This window comes from Panthera pardus, unplaced genomic scaffold (assembly GCF_024362965.1).
Source record: "Panthera pardus isolate Hobbes unplaced genomic scaffold, ASM2436296v1 HiC_scaffold_24, whole genome shotgun sequence".
NCBI classification, from domain to species: Eukaryota; Metazoa; Chordata; class Mammalia; order Carnivora; family Felidae; genus Panthera; species Panthera pardus.
This window is the reverse complement of record NW_026526810.1, coordinates 139,810,811-139,832,778: the sequence shown is the minus strand read 5'-3', so window position 1 is coordinate 139,832,778 and position 21,968 is coordinate 139,810,811. Positions and strand designations below refer to the sequence as shown.

The 21,968-nt window shown below is 40.8% G+C and overlaps 1 gene segment (V, D, J or C); it reads left to right on the top strand.

The window, feature by feature from the left end:
- The first annotated feature begins 12,909 nt into the window (after positions 1 to 12,909).
- The window catches only part of LOC109261495 (immunoglobulin heavy variable 3-23-like), a 38,887-nt gene continuing 29,828 nt past the window's right edge, over positions 12,910 to 21,968 (top strand). Inside the window, 1 exon segment of the V gene segment in view lies at positions 12,910 to 13,029. Within this exon segment, the coding sequence occupies positions 12,984 to 13,029 (46 nt within the window).

Genomic DNA, 21,968 nt, shown 5'->3' with positions numbered 1-21,968 from the left:
GACAGGAACCTCCCTGCAAGGCTGGGCCTAGACTGCAGGGAGCTTTCAGTACTACCCAGCACCAGGCTGCTACCCCAGGTGAGTAGGTGCACAAGGGGTGAGGAAGGGTTTCCTGTCGGAAGCCAGTGTTTCCTTTTCCAGAAAGCAATCTAAAATATGAGTAGGATGAGGGATGCTAAAGGGTGTTTAAATATCCTGTTCCATCAGAGCATTTAATGAACTCAGGCAGTGAGAAGACACTTGACGCTGCTAGTCCAGGGCTTTTAGATATCTTCATCTAAGAGATGGAAGCCAGGACGCATTTATTACCCCATTTTGTGCAGCAGTTCGGAGACACGCTTCTCCAGGAATAAGACGTTCAGATATCAGAGCCAACAACAGGTTCAGGTGGTCTCTGCCTCATTCAATACTGGTCCACAATGGGGAGAATTTCCTGTAAGGTCTTATCAATCAGTGGCAGGAGCTCAGTCTGCACACAGTTCAGGAACCTGGCCAAGGACCCATGTCCTCAAACAAGGATTAGACTGGTGCTCTCTGAGTCACAATGTACACAGTCTCTGGGACCGTCTCCAGATGGTTCTGGTCCTGTGTATGAAATACTCTGTCTCATGGCTATGCAAATAGTCCTCAGAGCACTAGGTTAAGTATGGGTGTGTCTGTGCCCTGAGAGCATCACCGTACAATGCCATCCTCTACCGGAGACCCTGAGACACATCCCCTCACAATGGACTGGAGCTGGAGAATCCTCTACCTGGTGGCAGTGGCGACAGCTAAGGGTCAGCCAAGTCCCTGGACACAGGAGAGGACCAGGAGCAGTCAACACTGATTTCATCCACTCTTGTCCCCTCTCTACAGGTGTGCACTCCCAGGTTTTGCTGGTGCAGTCTGGGGATGAAGTGAGGAAGCCTGGGGCATCAGTGAAGATCTTCTGCAAAGTATCTGGATACAGCTTCACTGATTACTATATTCACTGGGTGCGACAGGCTCCTGCACAAGGGCTTGAGTGGATGGGAAGCATTGACCCTGAAGATGATTCTACAAGCTATGCACAGAAGTTCCAGAGCAGACTCACTCTGACAGCAGACACATCCACAAACACAGCCTACATGGAGCTAAGCAGTCAGAGGTCTGCAGACACGGCCATGTATTACTGTGCAAGGACACAGTGAGGGGTTGTCACTGTGAGCCCAGACACAAACCGCCCTGTAGAAGAAGATCAGGACCGCCAGGGGGTGCACACTATGCACCATTCTGTTTGTGTTCCCAGGAGCAGGTGCAGGTAGGGGTTGTTGGAAGGTTTTGTGCCATGGCCTGGGGCTTCCTCTCCATACAGCAGTTTCCCCCAGGAAGCCTCTCTGGACACATGATTCTGTGCTTACCTACTCGGGTCTGGTTTACAAAGTTTGTTTTACCAGGAACACTATACTTACATGAACAAGAGATAGAGTCTCTTACAATTGCTTACCCTTGTACTAAATATCAATGGTTTACACGTATCCTGATGCACATCAACTGAACATTTACAGGAGTCCCAGGTGCGCTCACTTTGCATCTAGGACCACAGGATCCCATAGCTCCTCGTTATCCTCACCCTGCTCTTGTCCCAGTCAAACACCATGACACTTCATTCATGTCACTTAGGTTCTCAGAACTTTATATGTGTTACAGTTTTCTTCAAATACTTGAAACTACAAGAGAAAAAGCATCTACATGTATTAGTCAGGATAATCCTGAGGAACAGAACACATAGCACATTGGCTTACATGACTAAATAGGCTGAGAAGTCCCATGATATACTATCACATGCTGGATACCCAGTAAAGTCAAAGGTGTAATTCTCATCTGATTCCAAACTAGACTCAAGTCTGAGAATGTGGGGACCTGATGGTTTAACTTTCACTCCAAGGGCAAGAGGAAGCCAATGTTACAGCTCAAGCAGGCACACAAGAAGTAAAAATGAGAGAATCTGCTTCACTTTTATTTTTATTCTATTCATAACCGTAATGGATTGGGTGATGCCCACTTACCAAGACACCAAAACGCAAGAACACAGTGCACACAGCACTCACCGCAAACCCTTCCTGAAGCGCCAGTCTCCGTACAGCATATGAACTCTTCTTAATGTAGCCATGACTCTCAGAAGCAGAAAACATAACAGGTTTTCTAAAACACAGAAGAAGACAGAGACCTAGACAATATGAGAATATGGAGGAATTCATCCCCAAAGAGAGAACAAGAAAGGATCATATCCAGGGATCTAATCAAAACAGATATAAGGAATAGGCCTACAACAGAACTGAAAACAACAATAGTAAGGATAATGGATGGGCTTGAGAACAGCATAGAAGACATCAAGGATATGCATACCACAGATATAAAAGACATAAAAAATTGGTCAACGGTGAAATTTAAAAATTCTATGAAAGAGACATGATGCTTACTGCACATAATAATGGGTGGAAACAGCAGAGGAATGACTAAGTGATATAGAAGATAAAATTATGGAAAATAAGGAATCAGAAAAGAGAGGGTAAACTAACTTCTTGGGTTATGGATGTAGACTTAGAGAACTCAGCCACTCTGTACAGTGTAGTAAAATTCCTTTCATAGGAGTCCCAAAAGAAGAGAGGGAAAAAGGGACAGAAGGTTTATCTGTGCAAATTGTAGCTGAAAGTTGCCTTAACCCAAGGAAGGAAATGAACATCCAAATCCAGAAGGCACAGAGAACTCCTATCAAAATCAACAAAAGTAGGCCATTACCAAGAGAAATCAGAAAATTGACATAATATAGAGATAAAGGAAAAATCCTAAAAGCAGCAAGAGAAAAGAAGTCCCTAAGAAGGGAAGGCAAATAAGGTTAGTTCCCTTCACAGAAACTTACCAAGAGAGAAGGGAGTGTCATCATACATTCAATGTGCTGAATGGGAAAAAAATGGGCAGGGAAGAATACTTTATCCAGGAAGTTTGTCATTGAGAAGAAGGAGAGATAAAGAGCTTCCCAGACAAACAAAATCTAAAGGAGTTTGTGACCCCTAATCCAACCCTGCAAGAAATACTAAAGGGGACTCTTTGAGTGGGAAAGGAAGACCAAAAGCAACAAACATTAGAAAGGAATGGAATAAATCTCCAGAAAAAAAATTACTTTACAGAAACATTGTGATAACACAATTACACTAATATCATATCTTTCAGTAATCACTGTGAATGTAAATGAACTAAAGAGTCCAGTCAAAAGGCACAGAGTATCAGAATGCATTAAAAAAACAAGATCCATGTATATTCTGCCTGTAAAAGACTCCTTTGAGACCTAGAGATACCTGTTGATTGAAAGTGAGGGGTTGCTGGACAATTTATCATGCTACTGGACATAAAAAGAAAGCTGTAGTACCATATTCATGTCAGGCAACCTGGATTTAAAATACAAAGCCTGCAAAAAGAGATGAAGAAGGGCATTATATCATAAAGTGGTCTATCCAACAAGAAGCACTAACAACTGTAAATATTTATGACCACACATTGGGGCACTGAAATATGTAAAGCAATTAATGACATAAAAAAACTCATTGATAATAATACACTAGGAGTAGGGGACTTTCACTTGTAAGTAGGGGACACCCCACTTGCAACAATGAACACATAGTGTAAGAAGAAAATCAAGAAGGAAACAATGGCTTTGAATGACACAGGTGCAGATGGACTTAACAGATATATTCAAAACATTCCATCTTAAAGCAGCAGAATACATTCTTGTCGAGTGCACATGGAACATTCTCCAGAATAGATCACACACTGGGTCATAAATCAGCCCCTACAAGTACAAAAAGATTGAGACTATGGCATGCATATTTTCAGATCAGAACACTATGAAACTTGGAGTCGACCACAAGGAAAAATTTGGAAACACCACTAATAGTTGGAGTAAAAGACCATTGCATTGAAGAATAAAGCGGTTAACCAGGAAATTAAAGAAGAAATAAAAATACATGGAAGCAAATGAAAATGTTAGCGTTGACGGTCCAAATCCTGTGGGATGCAGCAAAAGCAGGTTTAAGATGGAAGTAGATAGCAGTACAGGCCTAACACGATAAAAATAAAATTTTAAACACACAACCACTTTACACCTAAAGAAGCTAGAAAAGGAAGAGCAAATGAAGCCTAAAGTCAGACGAGGAGGGTAAACAATCATAGAGTACCTATAAATGGCATAGAAAGAAACAAAAACAGTAGAACAGATCAACAAAACTTTTAGGTTGCTTTTGAAAGAATGAATAAAATTGAACTTCCTGGACCAGATTATTCAAACAGAAAAGAAAAAGGACCCAAAGAGACAAAATCATGAATTTCATGGGACAGATCACAACCAACACCAGAAATACAATCAATTATAAGAGAATATTATGAAAAACTATATACCAACCAATTAGGCCATCTGGAAGAAATGAATAAATTCCCAGAAACATGTAAACTACCAAAATTTCAACAGGAAGAATTAGAAAAGGAGAATTACAGACCAATTGCCCAGGTGAACATGGATGCAAAAATTATCAACAACATACTTACAAATTGAATCCAACAGTACATTAAAAGAATCATTTACCAGGATGAAGTCGGATTTATTCCTGGGGTGCAAGGATGGATCAATATTAACAATCAATCAAAGTTATACACCACATCAATAATAGGATAAGACCCAAATGATCCTTTCAATAAATGCAGAGAAGCATTTGATAAACTACACTATCTTTTCTTGATAAAAACCATCGAGCAAGTAAAGATAGATGGAAAATTCTTCAACGACATAAAGGCCATATACAAAACACGCACTGTTAACATCATCCTCAATGGGGAAACACTGAGTGCTCTCCACATATGGTCAGGAACATGACAGGGATATCCACTGTCACTAATTTTGTTCAACGTAGTACTAGAACGCTTAGCCTCTGCAATCAAACAATGAAAAGAAATAAAAGGCATAGACATTTGAAAGGAGTAAGTCAAACTTTCACTCTTTGCAGATTACATGATACTCTATGTGGAAAATCCAAAAGATTCCACCAAAAGACTTCTAGGGCGGAGACAAAACTCAGAAACGTTGTAGAATACAAAGACAACATCAAGTTATTGGCACTATATACATACACCAAAAATGAAGCAGAAAAGAGAGACATTAAGGAATCAGTCCCATTTACAATTGCACCAAAAATCATAACATACCTAGGAATAAACCTAACCAAACATGTTAGAGATCTGTATGCTAAAAACTATAGAAAGCATATGAAGCAAATTACACAAGACACAAAGGAAGAGCATTCCATGGTCATGGATTGGGAAACAAATATTGTTCAAATATCAATACTACCCAAAGCAATCTACACATTCAATGTGATCCTTACCAAAATAACACCAACATTCTTCACAGAAAAAGAACAAAGAATTTTAAAATTTGTATAAAACCAGAAAACACCGAATTGGCAGAGCAATGTTGAAAAAGACATCCAAACCTGGAGGCATCACAATTCTAGACTTCAAGCTGTATTACGAAGCTGTAATCATCAAGAAAGTATGGTACTGGCACAAAAATAGACACATTCATGAATGGGACAGAATAGAGAACCAGATTTGCTGAACAGTCTGTTCAGCAAATGGTGCTGGGAAAACTGGATAGTAACATGCAGAAGAATGAATCTGGCACACTTTCCTACAGCAAACACAAAAATATATTCAAAATGCATGAAAAACCTAAATGTAAGACCAAAAAGCATCAACATCTATAAGAGAAAACAGGCAGAAACCTCTTTGACCTCGACCTCAGCAACTTCTTAATAGACACGCCTCTAGAGGCAAGGAAAACAAAAGCAAAAAATGAACTATTGGGACCTCATCAAGATAAAAAGCTTCTGCACAGTGGAGGAAACAGTCAACAACACTAAGTGGCAACTGACAGAGGAGTGAAGATATTTGAAAATGACATACATGGTAAGAGTTAGTAGCCAAAATCTATAAGAACTTAACAAACACAGAAGAACAAATAAATATCCAGTGAATGGCAAAAGACATGAGCAGACACTTTTCCAAAGAAAACATCTGGATGGCTAAGAGACACATGAAAAGATGCTCAACATCACTCATCATTGGGGAAAATCAATTCAAAATCATGATAAGATACCACCTCACACCTGTCAGAATGGCTAAAATGAACAATTCAGGAAACAACAGATATGGGCAAGGATGTGGAGACAGAGGAACCTTCCTATACTCTTGGTGGAAATGCAAAGTGGTGTGACCACACTGGAGAAGAGTTTAAAAAGTTAAAATAGAATTACCTTATGTCCCACCAATTTCTCTACAAGGTAGTTACACAAAGGACACAAAAATTCTGATTCAAATAGCTAAACGGGTGATGGAGATTATGTAGGTCACTTGTGATGCGCACTGGGTGTTACTGTATGTGATGAATCACTAAATTTTATTCCCAAAACTAAAACTACACTACATGTTAACTAACAAAGATGTAAATAAATAAAATCTTCATATATTAAAAAACAGGGGGAAAAAAGGAAGGGGACAAATGTTGTTACAAATGGCCATAACCAATGGGATCTAGGGCAGTGAGTCTAACAACTTGCATTTACCCATTTTATCCCTAACTGGTAGTGGACATTAATTAAAAAACATACTCAGGATTCCCAATGTTGGTGCCACGTGAGTGGGAATTCAACCCCAGTTGCCCATCCCTGCTTCTCTGTGACCACATCTCATGGGCAGTCTGTCTAGACAGCTGGCATCTATGTACTGCCTGTGTGTAGACGTCCTTGCTCCTGGACCAGGCTCATTCACCCAGGTCTGCTGGGTACTCAGAAAGCACAGACTAGTGTCACCCGGCATTCCTTGTACTTCACATTCCTCTCTAGGGAACAAGCTCAGCCTTGAGGATGCATGGTTACCATGTGCTGTTCCACTGGTCTACACCACCTGACACCACCCATGTATTCCAGTACTTGCTTCTGAAGGGAATTTCCAAACAGATGACAATTTCACTAGTGATTTACACCAAAAAATTATTGGGTCCAAGTGAGGGCACAATATTGGATTTTAGCTGCATGTTAAGGGGAACTTTGCTTTCATTCTTAGAAGACAGAGAAGAGGTTTATACCACAGACAAGGTCACAAGGACGGATCCTCCCAGAACCAGCAGTGGACCATCGCCTTACTGAGAGAGGGTACATTTCACATACAATAGAAGCTGTGAATGTATAACATCTGGAGGGAGTGACCTCAGAGGGTGGAGGGGCCACAGGGTGGCCAGGACATCTCTTTACCCTCAGGTGAGGGACCTCCCGAGTCATGTCACTTGTCCACAATACAGTCAGCTTTGCGGGTGGCTATGGTTCTGTTCTTACATCCCAGAGCCCAGTTTGTAGGGCTGCCCCCAAACTCCACTGGCTAGTGTCCAACAACGTCCAATCAAGGCTGCAGAAAACAGGATGCATGTCAGCCCCAGAAGTCCTCTCTCAATGGCAATGACTCCTTTATGTGACTTTCCTTGCTGTTATCTGTCTTTCTTCATGTTTCTTTCCTTACTGTTTCTCTTCACCTCAGAGCATTTTGGGGACATCCATGCATATCCACCTGGGTTCAGTTAGACACTCAGATCCAGAGGGAGACTTGAACTTCATGCAAGAAAGTGTCTGTGCCTGGTGATGAGGGGTTTCATCCCACAATTCTCAAGGTATTCCCTCCCACAGATGTGCTGTCTTCAGGACCCACTCATCTTCAGTTCCGAGACGGACACTTGGTGACTGCCCATCTGTGTCCTGAACGCCATCCCCAGACTCATACACATGGCAGTAATATCAATGTGTCAAAATTAATCTCATGTGACAAGTCCCTTTGGCCACATAAGTTATTCTACACAGGTTCAAGAATGACATAGATGACCACAGTCCACACTGATGTCAGGGAAAGTTCACCTCCCTCCCACATGACACTCACATTACCACACCCCCAAATCCTCCAACATGTCAAATCATTACATATTAAGTCAAGTCCAAAACGTTCCTAAATTTCACTACCTCTAAAACCCCAAATCTAACCATGTAGCTTGGGTAGGGTGAGACCGTGGTGCCTTCCATCCTGGGGTGAAACCCTCTCCATCAGCCGACCTGCATTTCTAGAAAACCATTTTTGTTTTCTGTATGCTTCTGCATGGTAACCATAACATAACAGGTACTGACATTCCTATCCCAGAAGAAAGACAGTGTAATTTAGAAGTGCATCACCAACAAGAAACAATTTGATTATCAATCTGGGGAAACCCGTTACGTTCAAAGACAGAATGCTCTGAATCTCAGACTCCAACGTGTCTCTGGGATTGACACTTCCTTTTTTCTTAAAGGTGGTACATGTCTGAAGCTGAGCACATTTATCCCAGTTTCATGAAGGTAGAATTTCTGAGCCCAAAAATCTTTCTTTTGTTCTCTCGATTATCAAATGAAAAGTTCTTCTGACTCTTGCCAGCTGATAAGGATAACTATTCAAGATTGTTCCTCACCAATGATTAAGGGAAATATAACTGTATATTTATAGGCAAGAAGCAGAGTGAAGGGTTCAAAGATGGAAAATATGTAGGAGGAGACATCCTGTGAACAGAAGGGTCTGCAGTGCTCATGATGGAAAGGTCTCACCCTTGCCTGTTGCATAAATTGGGAGGGGAATAAAGGAGTCACTGTATCTCTGCAGGGGTCTGTGAAACAACAGGAGCACGGGGACCACCGGGGGGCAATCACAACCACCAGGGGTAACTCAGAGACCACGGAGCTCATGATCCAGGACAAGAGACTGGTTGAGGACTGGTCTCCTCGGAAGGGCTTTCAGATCCAGGCTCTGCACACTTCCTATGACATGAACACAGCAAAGAGTTTGTAAAAGCTGTGGAAACACACAAGTGTCCTCCCTGTTTAAAGAAACCATGATAAGGGGAATACACAATTTTCCCAGGGTCAGACACTGGGATAAATACATCTTTGATCATTCTCACATTAACAAGAGTTTAGAAGAATAATGATCTCCATTTCATAGATGAAGAAATATTTTTAATTAACATCATCCTTCCTGTTCTCAGGTGTTTTGCCTTCAACATATTTTAATAAAATTCAACCATTTTAACGTTATTGAGGCTTTCTTTTTTTAATGTTTATTTATTGTTATGGGAGGGAGAGACAGACTACGAGCGGGCAAGGGGAAGAGAGAGAGAGGAGACACAGTATCAGAATATCAAGCAGTCTCCAGGCTCTGAGCTGTCAGCACAGAGCCCGACACAAGGCTCAGACTCATAAACTGTGAGACCATGACCTGAGTCAAAATCGGACACTTAACCAACTGAGCCACCCAGAGGCTCCATATTGAGGGTTTCCATTGATGTCCACATAGGGTTCATGTGTAAATGACCCCTTGTGTTTGTAGAAAAACCCTGGCATCTCCATCAGCTCTGTGAGTCTCTGTCGAGGCTTCTCACTCTCTCCAATTTGTGACAGAATAGACCTGGCTTCCACCCATCACTCTCCTGGGACTTCTATAAAGTCAGGAACCTGCAAACCTCACTGGGATGTCCAGCCTTGTCCTGCATGTGGTTCAGGAGGCCGGTGGGTCCCCTGATGGGGAGCACAGGTTCAGATACTGGGACTACTCTCACCTCATACGTGATCTTGGACATTCACACACTCTGTCTCTGCCGCAGTGTATCTGTTAACCTGTACAATGGTGGTATACTGATTCTTACCTCAAGTGTTTGGGTTCATATGTGAAAATAAGGATTATCATGGGTACTTATAATCGCTGCAGCAAAATCACAAATTAATAAATCACAATGTCCTGAAAGATATTGTGACACCAAACACTGCCCCATCCCTTACACCTGCCAAAGTCACTGGCTTCTTGAGGATTCTGTTGCAAAATTTGCTATATTGTCAAAGGACATCTGTATGCTGATTAAACCCTCCCATCCCTGAAACTGTAGCTGGGAGAAGAGCCCCAGCCCCTAAGTGTTCACATTCAGTGATCAGAACAGAACACAGACATCTCACCATGGAGTTTGGGTTCACTTTGGTTTTCCGTGGTTCTATTTTAAACAGTAATTCCTGATGAACAAGAAACACTGACAATGATAGTGGATATGAGTGAGAGAAACAGTGGGTGTGTGACATTTTCCTGACTTGTATCTGTAGTTGTCTTGTGTGACGTAGAGCTGTTCCAGTCAGGGGGAGACCTGATGATGCCTAGCAGGGGAGGGGGTCCCGGAGACTCTCCTGTGCAGTCTCTAGATTCACCTTCAGTAGCTAATTGATGAGGTGGGTCTGCTAGACTCCAGGGAAGGGGCTGAATGGGAGTCTACATATCTGTATGGTATAAGATAAGGACCAAATGTCATTATTTTACTCACTGGAATTCAAAACCATTTGTGAAAGAGGCCATTTTTTCCCTAATTTTAATTCTATGAAATCTCATGGAGGATTTGCTGACTGCATCCAGACACATTTCACTCTGGTCTCTGTAATCTGCTCCACTGGTCTGTGTGTCTGACTCTGTGCCAGCAGCACAGTGTTATAGACAATGTACCTCTGCAATATACTTAGAAAGGAGGACGTGTGCTGTCTCCAGGTTTGTTCTTCTTTCTCAGGATTGTTTTCTCACTTCTGTGAGCTTTGTGGTACCATATAAATAAGAATTTCCCAGATACATTCATTGGCATTTTTATTAACTCAACTAATATTAGAAATTATTAGAACAGATAAAAGGAATAAAAAGTGTAATAAAACAAAAAATTAACAAATTGAAATTGATATCTGGAAAGCTAAATGCAATTGAAAAAGCATCTCTACTAGGAAATAGGTAAAACTCAAACAGATACAATCAGAATTAAGGAGGGGACATAACTGATACCAAAGAAGTGAAAAACAATAACAGAAAATGCCTAGATAATTATAGACCCATTATTAGATAACTAAGGGGCAACTAGGCAGTTTCTAGAGTTATACAATGCGCAAGACTGTACATGAAGAAACAGAAAATTAACAGAATTAAAGCAAGTAAGATTGAATCTAAAATCTAATCATACACCGCCCCAAAAGAAAAAAGTCAGCTTGGTAACAGAGGACTTTATCTATGAATTATATCAAAATATAAAAGATATTTAATGACAATATCTCTCAGACTCTTACCAAAAACTGAAAAGAAAGGAATACGCCCCAACTCATCTACAAGACCAACCTTACTATACTGCAAAATCGAAAGACACCGTAAGAAGGGAAACTAAAGGCCAATATCTCAGATGGACATACATGCAAAACTCCTAGCATAGTGAATGCAACAACACAATGAAAGGGTCATATGTGACAATGCAGTCACATCTGTTGATCATCTAGATCATCATCTATTGATACATATAAAACTAGACAAAATTCAACAAATTGTCATTATTAAAAAATCTCAGCAACTGAGGGAAAGAAAGAAATTACCTCCACAAAATCGTGGCCATACATGAAAAGGCCACACCTGACAGCATATTTAACAGTGAAAAACTGAAGCTTTTCCTGTCACATTAGGAGCCAGGCAAGGATGCTCATTCCCTACATAGGTATTCCACATGGTAACATGAAGACCAGTAAAATATGGCACCCAATGTATGTCATCTTGTCACATGGCTTATTTGGAGGAAAGTCACTAGAGTACAGCTAGTCTAAGCAATCTGTGACCCTTCTTTGTCCCCCTGAGAGCAGGACATAAATCTCTCCTGGGAAACTTCCTTTCCCTCTACCAGAATGGGAGAACCATCCTTACACCAGAAATGGGAACTTTAGCACCAAGAAGGCTGTGCAAACAAGCCTTGTTAATTCCTCACTAATTGACTTGCCCAAACCCAAATCTCTGTCTTGTTAACTCTTCACAAATCCATTTTTTTTTCTAAAAGGCACAAGGGCCACCTACTTTCTTCATTCTCTGGGTGTCATATTATTAGGAAGCTTGTGCACATGCAAAATGAAATTTATTCTCTTCTGTAGATCTGTCTTATGTCAATTGAATCCTTAGACCATACAAAGAACACAGAAGCAAAGAAGGAAAAAGCTTGCTGCTCCTATAAGTTGCAGATGTACCCATAAAAATTCGGTAAGAAAATGAAATAAAGACATGTAAATCAGTAAGAAGAAAATTATTTGTTTGAGAATCACATGAACTTACATATAGTGAAACCTTAGAATCTCCACAAAAAAAGTATTAGAACTAATAAACTCAGGAAAAGTTCAGGGTACAAATCAACATACAAAAATATGTTGTATTTCCACACACCTAAAACATAGTATATGAAAAAACTAACAAAATCACACAATTGAAAATGGCACAAAATGGAGCATCTGTGTGGCTCAATCCGTTAAGGGCCTACTGTTGATTTTGGCTCAGGTCATGATCTCCTGGTTCCTGAGTTTAATTCTAAGGCAGGGTCTGCAATGATTGTGCAGAGCCTGCTTGGGATTCTCTGTCCCCTTCTCTCTCTCTGATCTCTCTCTCCTTCCCTCTATCTGTCACACAAAAATAAACACACATTAAAATATATGGCACAAAATAAAGTATTTAGGATTAAATTTCACTAAAAAGTAAAATAGTATACCAAACATGATGTGCTGGGAGAAAGACATGTAAAATGGCAAACACAGATGAAAAGATCACTGTGTTCACAGATCAGAATTATTTATACTGTCACAGTCCCTTCTGCAAGAAGTGATCCAGAAGTGCCTCTCAAACACTGGTTTTAAATTTGAAACAAATCTAAGTCTGGAGCCTGATATATAGTCAGAGGATATGCAAATAGGGCCCTCCCTGTGCTGATTAAACCAGTCCAGCTCCAACCCTGCAGCTGGGAGAGGAGCCCCAGCCCCGGGAGTCCCAGGTGTTCCCATTCTGTGATCAGCACAGAACACACACACCTCACCATGGAGTTTGTGCTGGGCTGGGTTTTCCTGGTTGCTCTTTTAAAAGGTAATTCATGGTGAACGAGGGACACTGAGTCTGTGAGTGGATATGAGTGAGACAGTGGATGTGTGACAGTTTCCTGACCAACATGTCTTGTGTCTGCAGGTGTCCTGTGTGACGAGAAGCTGGTGGAGTCTGGAGGAGACCTGGTGAAGCCTGGGGGGTCCCTGAGACTCACGTGTGTAGCCTCTGGATTCACCTTCAGTAGCTACCACATGAGCTGGGTCCGCCAGGCTCCAGGAAAGGGGCTGCAGTGGGTCGCATATATTAGTAATAGTGGAGGTAGCACATACTACGCAGACTCCGTGAAGGGCCGATTCACCATCTCCAGAGACAACGCCAAGAACACGCTGTATCTGCAGATGAACAGCCTCAAGACCGAGGACACGGCCACATATTACTGTGCAAGTGACACGGTGAGGGGACCTCACTGGGAGCCCAGACACAAACCTCCCTGCAGGGGGGATCAGCACCACCAGGGGGCGCACACTATGCACAATTCTGCTTTGTGTTCCCAGGAGGAGGTGCAGATGGAGGTTAAAGGAAGCTTTCTGTCAGGGTCTGGGGCTTCCTCTCCACACAGCAGTTTCTCTAGGGAGCCTCTCTGGTCACAGGATTCTGTCTTTATCTATTAACTCTCTGAATTAGCAACTGTGTTGTCATAGGAAAACTACCCTAACATGCACAAAGACACAGTTGTTTGCATTGCTTACTCCTGTCTCTCAGTATGAGTGAATTGCAGATTTCCTGACGCACAACAGCTGAACCTTTACAGGAGTCCCAGATGCACTCACTGTGCAGCCAGGACTACAGGATCCCCCAGACCCCCATTATCTTCACCCAGCACTTGTCCCAACAATGTGACACACTTCCCTCCTGGCACTTGCTACTCAGGACTTTAAATGAGCTACAGCTTTATCCAATTCCTCTAAAGAAGAGATAATTCATCTCCATGTATTAGTCAGGATTCTCCCCAGGAACAGAAACCAAAGAACCTTGGTTTCCATGACTAAATACATTGATAAGCCCCACATTCCACTCTCACATGCTGGAGACCCAGGAAAACCAGTGGTGTAATTCTCATCTGATGCTGAACTAGTTTCTAGTCTCAGAACGTGAAGAGCTGATGATGTAACTCTCAGAACAAGGCCCAGAGGAGACCAATGTTCCAATTCAAACATGCACATGGCAAGTAAAACTGAGGGAATTCCTCCTCCGTCTGCATCAGTTTCTATTCTTAACCTTAATGGAATGGGTGATGCCCAGGCAGACAGAAACCATGGATACAAATGCCAGTCTCTTCTGGAACACATCACAGACATCCACAGAAACAGTGGGGAGTCTGGGCACCCATGATGCAGTCAAGATGACACATAAAGGTAATCATGACAAGTCAACCTCCTGTAAATGTGCAGGTCAAAGACTGAAGATTTAGAAGTCCATGCCATGACTGGCATGGAGCCCGGTGGGCATAGCTGTGCTTCTATGGAGAAGGAAGGCAGAGTCGCATAGGGGGCATTGTGGTCTGAAATCCCCTGGGAGACTTGGGGAGAGACAGTTCCCTTCTCAGGGTGCATTTCGTAAAAGGTGTATTGCCTCTCGTGGGGCAGGAGAGCTGACAGGCACCATTGCACTGCCCTGGTCATTAGCATAGGAGCCTCTGCTGAGAGCAGCTAACTGAATGCTGCCTCCTTGTTCTTCCTCACCATGAACTCCAAGCCCCTAGTGTTCATGCAACTGCCCTCCTGGGATAAACAGCTCCAGCCACAGCACAGCGAGACCCTCTCACAGAGGATCACTGGGGTCCCAGTCATATTGAGTTCATATAATTTGGAGTTTTCAAACCCAGCTAGAGCTCCTGAGATAAAACATAAGAGCCCTGTGCCACCAGGTGGGCCAATGGTTTGGACACAGACAGGGTGAAGGCAGGGTTCTGATGGAAGCCTGGGACCCACAGGTACAGATTGTTCTCTTTGTGGGAGGGCTTCCTGAACAGGGGAAGCTGGGAACTCCAACTCAAGGGACTAGACAGGGAGCTGATGCCAATATTTCCTCCCACCAATCAGCATGGACAGAATTCAGTGAGCAGCACAGAACCTCCCAGTAGAAGCTAAGCCACTGACACCAAGCTATACCCCCCCCCTTGCCTTCCTCAGGTGCTTCCTTACTAGAGAAAGAGGGCCTGGAAACCAGATCAGCACCGCGCCCCTCCCTCAAAAGACGACATATACCCCCAAAGGCACCAAGTCTACTGACCATATAGTGAGGCATAGCTTCACCTCTAGGGGAAATAGGAATTAGCCTCTTTTAACAGGCAGAACAAACTCACCTGGTTAAAACTCACAACATTGTGGACAATGTCTAAACACTCATCGATGGAGAAAAGGAGAAACTCTGCAGAGGACTTAGCTGAGGGACAGAGCAGCCAATACACAACACCACAGTGCACACAGAATATGCAACAAATGCTTCCTAAAGAGTCAAGCCCTCAACAGCAATTGAACACTTTTCAATAAAGACACTACTCTAGAAGCAGAAAACAAAACAGGATTTTCTAAAACACTTAAGAAAGCAGAGACATAGACATACACCATGATGGAGGAATTCATCCCAAAAGAAAAAACGATAAAAGGTCATTGCCAGGGATATTATTAAAGCACATATAACTAATATGCCTCAAACAGAATTTCTAAAAACTCTCACAAGGAAATAGAATTTTTAACAACTATCATACGGATACTTGCTGTGCTTGAGGAAAGCATAGGAGACATGAAGGAAACCCTTACTGCAGATAGAAATGACCTAAAACCTAGCATGCTGAAATTTTAAATGCTGTAACCAAGATGTGAAACTGATGGTATATAATGACCTCAAGGCGTAAAGCAGATGAATGAGCAAGTGACATAGAAGATAACATTGTGGGGGAAATAAAGCAGAAAGGAAGAGGAAAATTAAAGTATTGCCTCACAAACATATACTTAGGGATCTCAGCAACTCCATAATGTGTAATAAAATTCTTTTCAAAGGAGTCCCAGAAGAAGGAGAGGGAGAAAACAAGGGAAGAAGAGTTATCTGAGTGAATTACCATGGGAAATTCCCCAAAATGGGGAAGGAAACAGACATACACATCTAGGAGGCACAGAGAATGCCATTATTTTTAAAAAGCAGGCCAACACTGAGACATATCAGAGAGAAATTGGTAAAATACACAGAAGAAGGAAAACGCTATAAGCACCAAGACAAAAGAGGTCACTAAATAAACAGGGAAGACAAAAGAAAAGATTATGGCAGATGTATCCACAGAAACCTTCAGGCAAGAAGGGAGTAACATGATATCCACAACATGCACAGTTGAAAATTATGCAGCAAGAATACTTTGTCCAGAAAGGCTCATTCGGACACAAGAAGAGATAGAATTTCCCAGAAAAGCAAAGACCAAAGGAGTTCATGGCCTCTAAACAAGCGCCCTGCAAGAATTATCAAAGGGGACTCTTTGAGTGGAAAAGGAAGACTAAAAGAAACAAAGACTAGAAATAAGCAGAGAAAATCTCCAGAAACAGGGACTTTAGAGATAACACAATGGCAAAAGTTTATATCTATCAATAATCACTGTGAATGTAAAAGGGAAAAATGGTCCAATCAAAAGACAAAGGATATCAGAATGGATTAAAAAAATGCAAGACCTTCTGTACACTACCTACGATAGACTCATTTTCAACCTAAAGCAACTGTAGATGGAAAGTGAGGGGAGGGAGAACAATTTATCAGGCTAATGGACATCAAAAGAAAGGTGTAGTACCATACTCATATCACACTAACTAGATTTTAAACCAAAGTCTGTTACAAGAGATGAGGAAGTCAGTACATCATCATGAAGGGGTCTATCCAACAAGAAGATATAAAGCTTTAAATATTTATACACCGAAAGGGTAAGCACTGATATATACATAAATCAATTAATAAGAAACATCAAAAAACTTATTGATAATAATAAAAGAATAATAATAGAGAACTTCAACACTCCACTTACAGCAATGGACACATCACCTAAGCCAAAATTAATAAGGAAACAATGGCTTAGAAAGGCACACTGGACCAAATGGACTTAACAGATATATTCAGAACATTCCACCGTATAGCAACAGAATACTCATTCTTTTTGACTGCACATGCAACATTCTCCACAACAGATCACATACTATGTCATAAATCAGCTCACTACAAGTTCAAAAAGACTGAGATCATACATGTACATTTTCATACCAAACACTATGAAACGTGAAGTCAACCACAAGAACTTTGGCAACACCACTAATACCTAAGGTTAAAGAACATTGTGGTAAAGAATTAATGAGGTTTTCAGGAAATTAGAGAAGCAATAAAAAATACATAGATGCAAATTAAAATGAAAACATGCCAGTGCCCCATCTGGATGCAGCAAAAGTGGTTGGAAGAGGGAAATATATAGCGATACAGGCCAAACTCAAGAAAGAAGAAAAATCTCAAACACACAACCACTTCACAACTAAAGAAGCTAGAAAATGAACAGCAAATGAACCCTAAAGCCAGCAGAAGGTAAATAAAAAACATTAGAGCACACAAATGATAAAGAAACAAACAAAACATTAGACAGATCAATGAAAATATAAGTTGGTTTTTGGAATCATAAATAAAAATGATAAACCCAAGGCCAGGTTTGCCAAAAACAAAAGAGAAAAGACTAAGTAAATATAACCACAAATTTAAGACGAGAGATCACAACTAATAGCACAGAAATACAATTAGAAGAAAATATTTTGGAAATTTATATGCCAACAAACTGGTCAATCTGGAAGAACTGGATAAATTCCTACAGTAATGTAAACTACAGTAACTGAAATAGGAAGAAACAGAAAACCTGAACTGACTGATAATGAACAAAGCAATTGATCCGTAATCAAACTCTACTGAAACACAAAAGACCAGGGCCTGATGGCTTCACAGGTGAATTCTACCTGATATTTAAAGAAGAGTGTAAATAATCTATTTAAGTAGCATAGAATATTCTAGTCTTCTCAAACTGTTCCAAATAATAGAAATGGAAAGAAAACTTCCAAACTCATTCTATAAGAACAGTATGACCATGGTTCCAAATCAAATAAAACCCAACTAAAAAGGAGACTTAAAAGCCACTAGCCCTAATGAGCATGGATGCAACAATTATCAAGAAAATAATTGCAGCTTGAATCCAAAAATACGTTAAAATTATCATTTACCACGATCAGGTGGGATTCATTCCTTGGTTGTAAGGGTGGTTCAATATTCACAAATGACTCAATGTCATACAACACATCGATAAGATAAAGGATAAAAACTATATGATCCTCTCAATAGATGTGAAAAAGAGCATTTGACAAAGTACAGCAACCTTTCTTAATAAAAACCCTCAACAGGGCATAGAGGAAACACACCTTAACATCATAAAGACCATATATGAAAACCCCACAGGTACTATCCACAGTAGGGAAAAAACCTTTTCCTCTACTGTCAGGAACACAAGAGGGATGCCCACTCCCATCATTCTACTTAACATAGCTGGAAGTCTTATCCTCACAAACAGACAACAAAAAGAAATAAAGGCATTCAAATTGGCAAGAAAGAAGTCAAACGTTCACTCTTCACAATGACATGACACTCTATATAGAAAACCCAAGAATCCACCAAAATATTGCAAGCACTGATACACAAATTCAGCAAAGTAACAAGATACAAAATCAACATGCAAAAATCTATTGCATTTGTATACAGTAATAATGTAGAAACAGAAAGACAAATCCAAAAAAATTCCATCCCCTTTACAATTGCACCAAAAATAATAGGATAACTAAAGGATTAAAAGATCTATACTCTGAAAAATACAAACACGATGAAAGAACTGAGGATGACACAAAGAAATGGAAACACAGTCAATGTTCAGGATTGAAGGAGCAAGTATTGTTGACATGTCTATTCTACACAAAGAAACAGGAGACTTTATGATTGCAGACTTCATGGTATATTACAAAGCAGTAGTCATCAAGACAGTATGCTACAAGCACAAAAGAGACACACAGATCAATAAAACAGACTAGTAAGCCCAGATATGGACTCACACATGTATGGTCACCTCATCTTGAATGAAGTAGGAAAGACTATGTAATGGGAAAAAAAAAAGACAGTCTTCTCAATGAAGGGTGTTGGGAAAACTGGACCAGAACATGCAGAAGAATGAAACTGAGCCACTTTCTTACACCATACACAAAAATAAATTCAAAATGGGTGAAAGACCTAAATGTGAGACAGGAGACCATCAAAATCCTAGAGGAGAACTCAGGCAGCAACTTCTTTGACATTGGACATCGCAACTTCTTACTAGATGTGTCTCAGAAGGCAAAGGAAACAATAGCAAACATTAACAGCCAGGGCCTCATCAAAATGAAAAGCTTCTGCACAACTAAAGAAACAATCAACTACTCTAAAAGGAAACCTACAGAATTGAAAAATGTATTTGCAAATGATATATCTCATAAAGCCTTTCTATCCAAAATCTATAGAGAACATATCAAACTCAGCATCCAAAATACAAACAATCCAGTGAAGAAATGGGCAGAAGACATGACTAGACACTTTTCCAAACAAAGCATCCAGATGGCTAATGAAAAATACTCATCATCACTCAACAACAGGGAAACACAAATCAAAACTTAATGAGATAGGACCTCACAAGTCTCAGAATGGCTAAAATTAACAACTCAGGAAACAACAGATATTGATGAGGATGAGGAGAAAATGGAACCCTTTTATACTCTTGGTGGGAATGCAAAGGGGTGTGGCCATTCCAGAAAACACTTTAAATACTTAAAACTGAAACTACCTTGTACTCCAGTAATTGCTCTACTAGGTATTCACCCAAAGGATACAAAAATTCTGATTTGAGGAGGCACATGCACCCCAATGTTTATAGCAGCATTAACAATGAGAGCCAAAGTGAGGAGAGAGACCAAAAGTCCACCGAGTGATGAATATGCATATATATGTATAGACTAGAATATTATTCGGTCATAAAAAAGAATGAAATCTTGCCATTTGCAAAGATGTTGACGCAGTTAGAGGATATCATGCTAAGTGACATAAGGCAGTCCAAGAAAGACAAGCATGATATTATTTCCTTATATGGGGAATTTAAGAAACACAGCAGATGAACATAGGGGAAAGGGAAAAAAAGAGCAAGAAAAAATATAAAAGACTCCAAGGATAGAGAACGAATTGAGGGTTGCTGGAGGACAGGGGTGTAGGGGATGCGTTAATGGATGATGGGGATTAAGTAGGCCAAGTGTTCTGATGCGTACTGGATATGAATGTGGGTGATGAATCAGTGAATTCTACTACTGAAATTAATATCACACAGTATGTAATCTAATAAAAATTTAAACACAAACTTAAAAAGTTAGAAAAGTGGAAAAAAAGGAAGGGAGAAACATTGTCACAAATTGTCGTCAACATGGAATCTAAGGTAGTGAGTCTAACTTCTTGCATTTACTCATTTTATCCCTAAATGCTAGTGGACATTAATTAACATACTCATGACTTTTACAGTGGTTCCAGGTGGGCTGGAATTCAAACCACAGCTGCCCTTCCCAACTCCACTGTGCCGACACCCCATGGGCAACTTGTCCAGACACCTGCACAAGAACCCAGGTTGGACCACAGCAGGGACCCTCATCTGCAGGACTGAAAAGTGTGGAGAGATGACCATTCCTGCCAGGCTCTGGGTTTCCTCCCACGACCTTGCTGGCTCCACTCCCTTTTATTCCTTTCCCTTCTCTTTGAAAAGAAGCATGTCCCCTGTTTCTGGTGCATGAAAGTGAGGGGCTATGTGTTCTATAAATGTTCAAATTGACCGATCACTTACATGGGGACAAATAAAAACCCATATGGTGCAGCCTGTCTCATGGGCTCCTATCACCCAAAGTGGCAGAGTACAAATAAACCTAAATATGCACTTAGTGAAACACTGTACAGCACGTTGCAAAAGCATTAGGACATGAGAAGCCTGGAATAATTCCACAAATGCTGTATGAGCTCCCCTTGGAAGGAAGAAGAAATCTTATACTCCGAAACATGCAAAACAAAAAATAATTGCAGGAAGTGATAAAACAGTTTCATGTGTTCTATTCATGAAGTGTCTGACAGTGACAATGCACAGAATGAATTGTCAGCGTTTCGCATAGAATTGTGAAGGAAACATCTTGAGTCATGAACTTGGTTGTGGGCACAGAGCTCAATGGCTCCTGACACATATAGAAACCCCAAAACTTGGAAAGGTTAACGTGTTTTTTGGCCCCGGAGCACATCTATCAAATCTGATAAACAATCTGTCCAAAAAGACACACACAGCATATCTTGTGAAACTTGAGTTCAATTTCAGCATGAGAACAGAATTTCCATATATTATGAAAAAACCATGCCATGAAAATGAGTTACTACACACTATAAACTTAAAAACAAACAACAGAGACCAGAGACCAGTTAGCGAACAAGTCAGCATTGAGAGACACCAGGAAAAAAAAAAAAAAGATTTTAGTTATATTGTAAATCAAGAAATTACTGGGGTGCCTGCGTGGCTCAGTCAGTTAAGCATCTGACTTCAGCTCAGTTCACGATCTCACGGTTCATGGGTTTGAGCCCCGTGTCAGTTTCTATGCTTACAGCTTGGAGCCTAGAGCCTGCTTCTGATTGTGTCTCCCTCTCTCTGCCTCTCGCCCACTTGCACTCTCTCTCTCTCTGTCTCAAGAATAAAAATTTAAAAAAAAAAATTATCAGTCACAAGCAATCAATCATTATGAAAACCAAAATTATACCTAAGAACCAAAGGCCCATAAAAAGAAATAGTATAAATGGGCTTTGTGAAAATCAAATAATTTTTT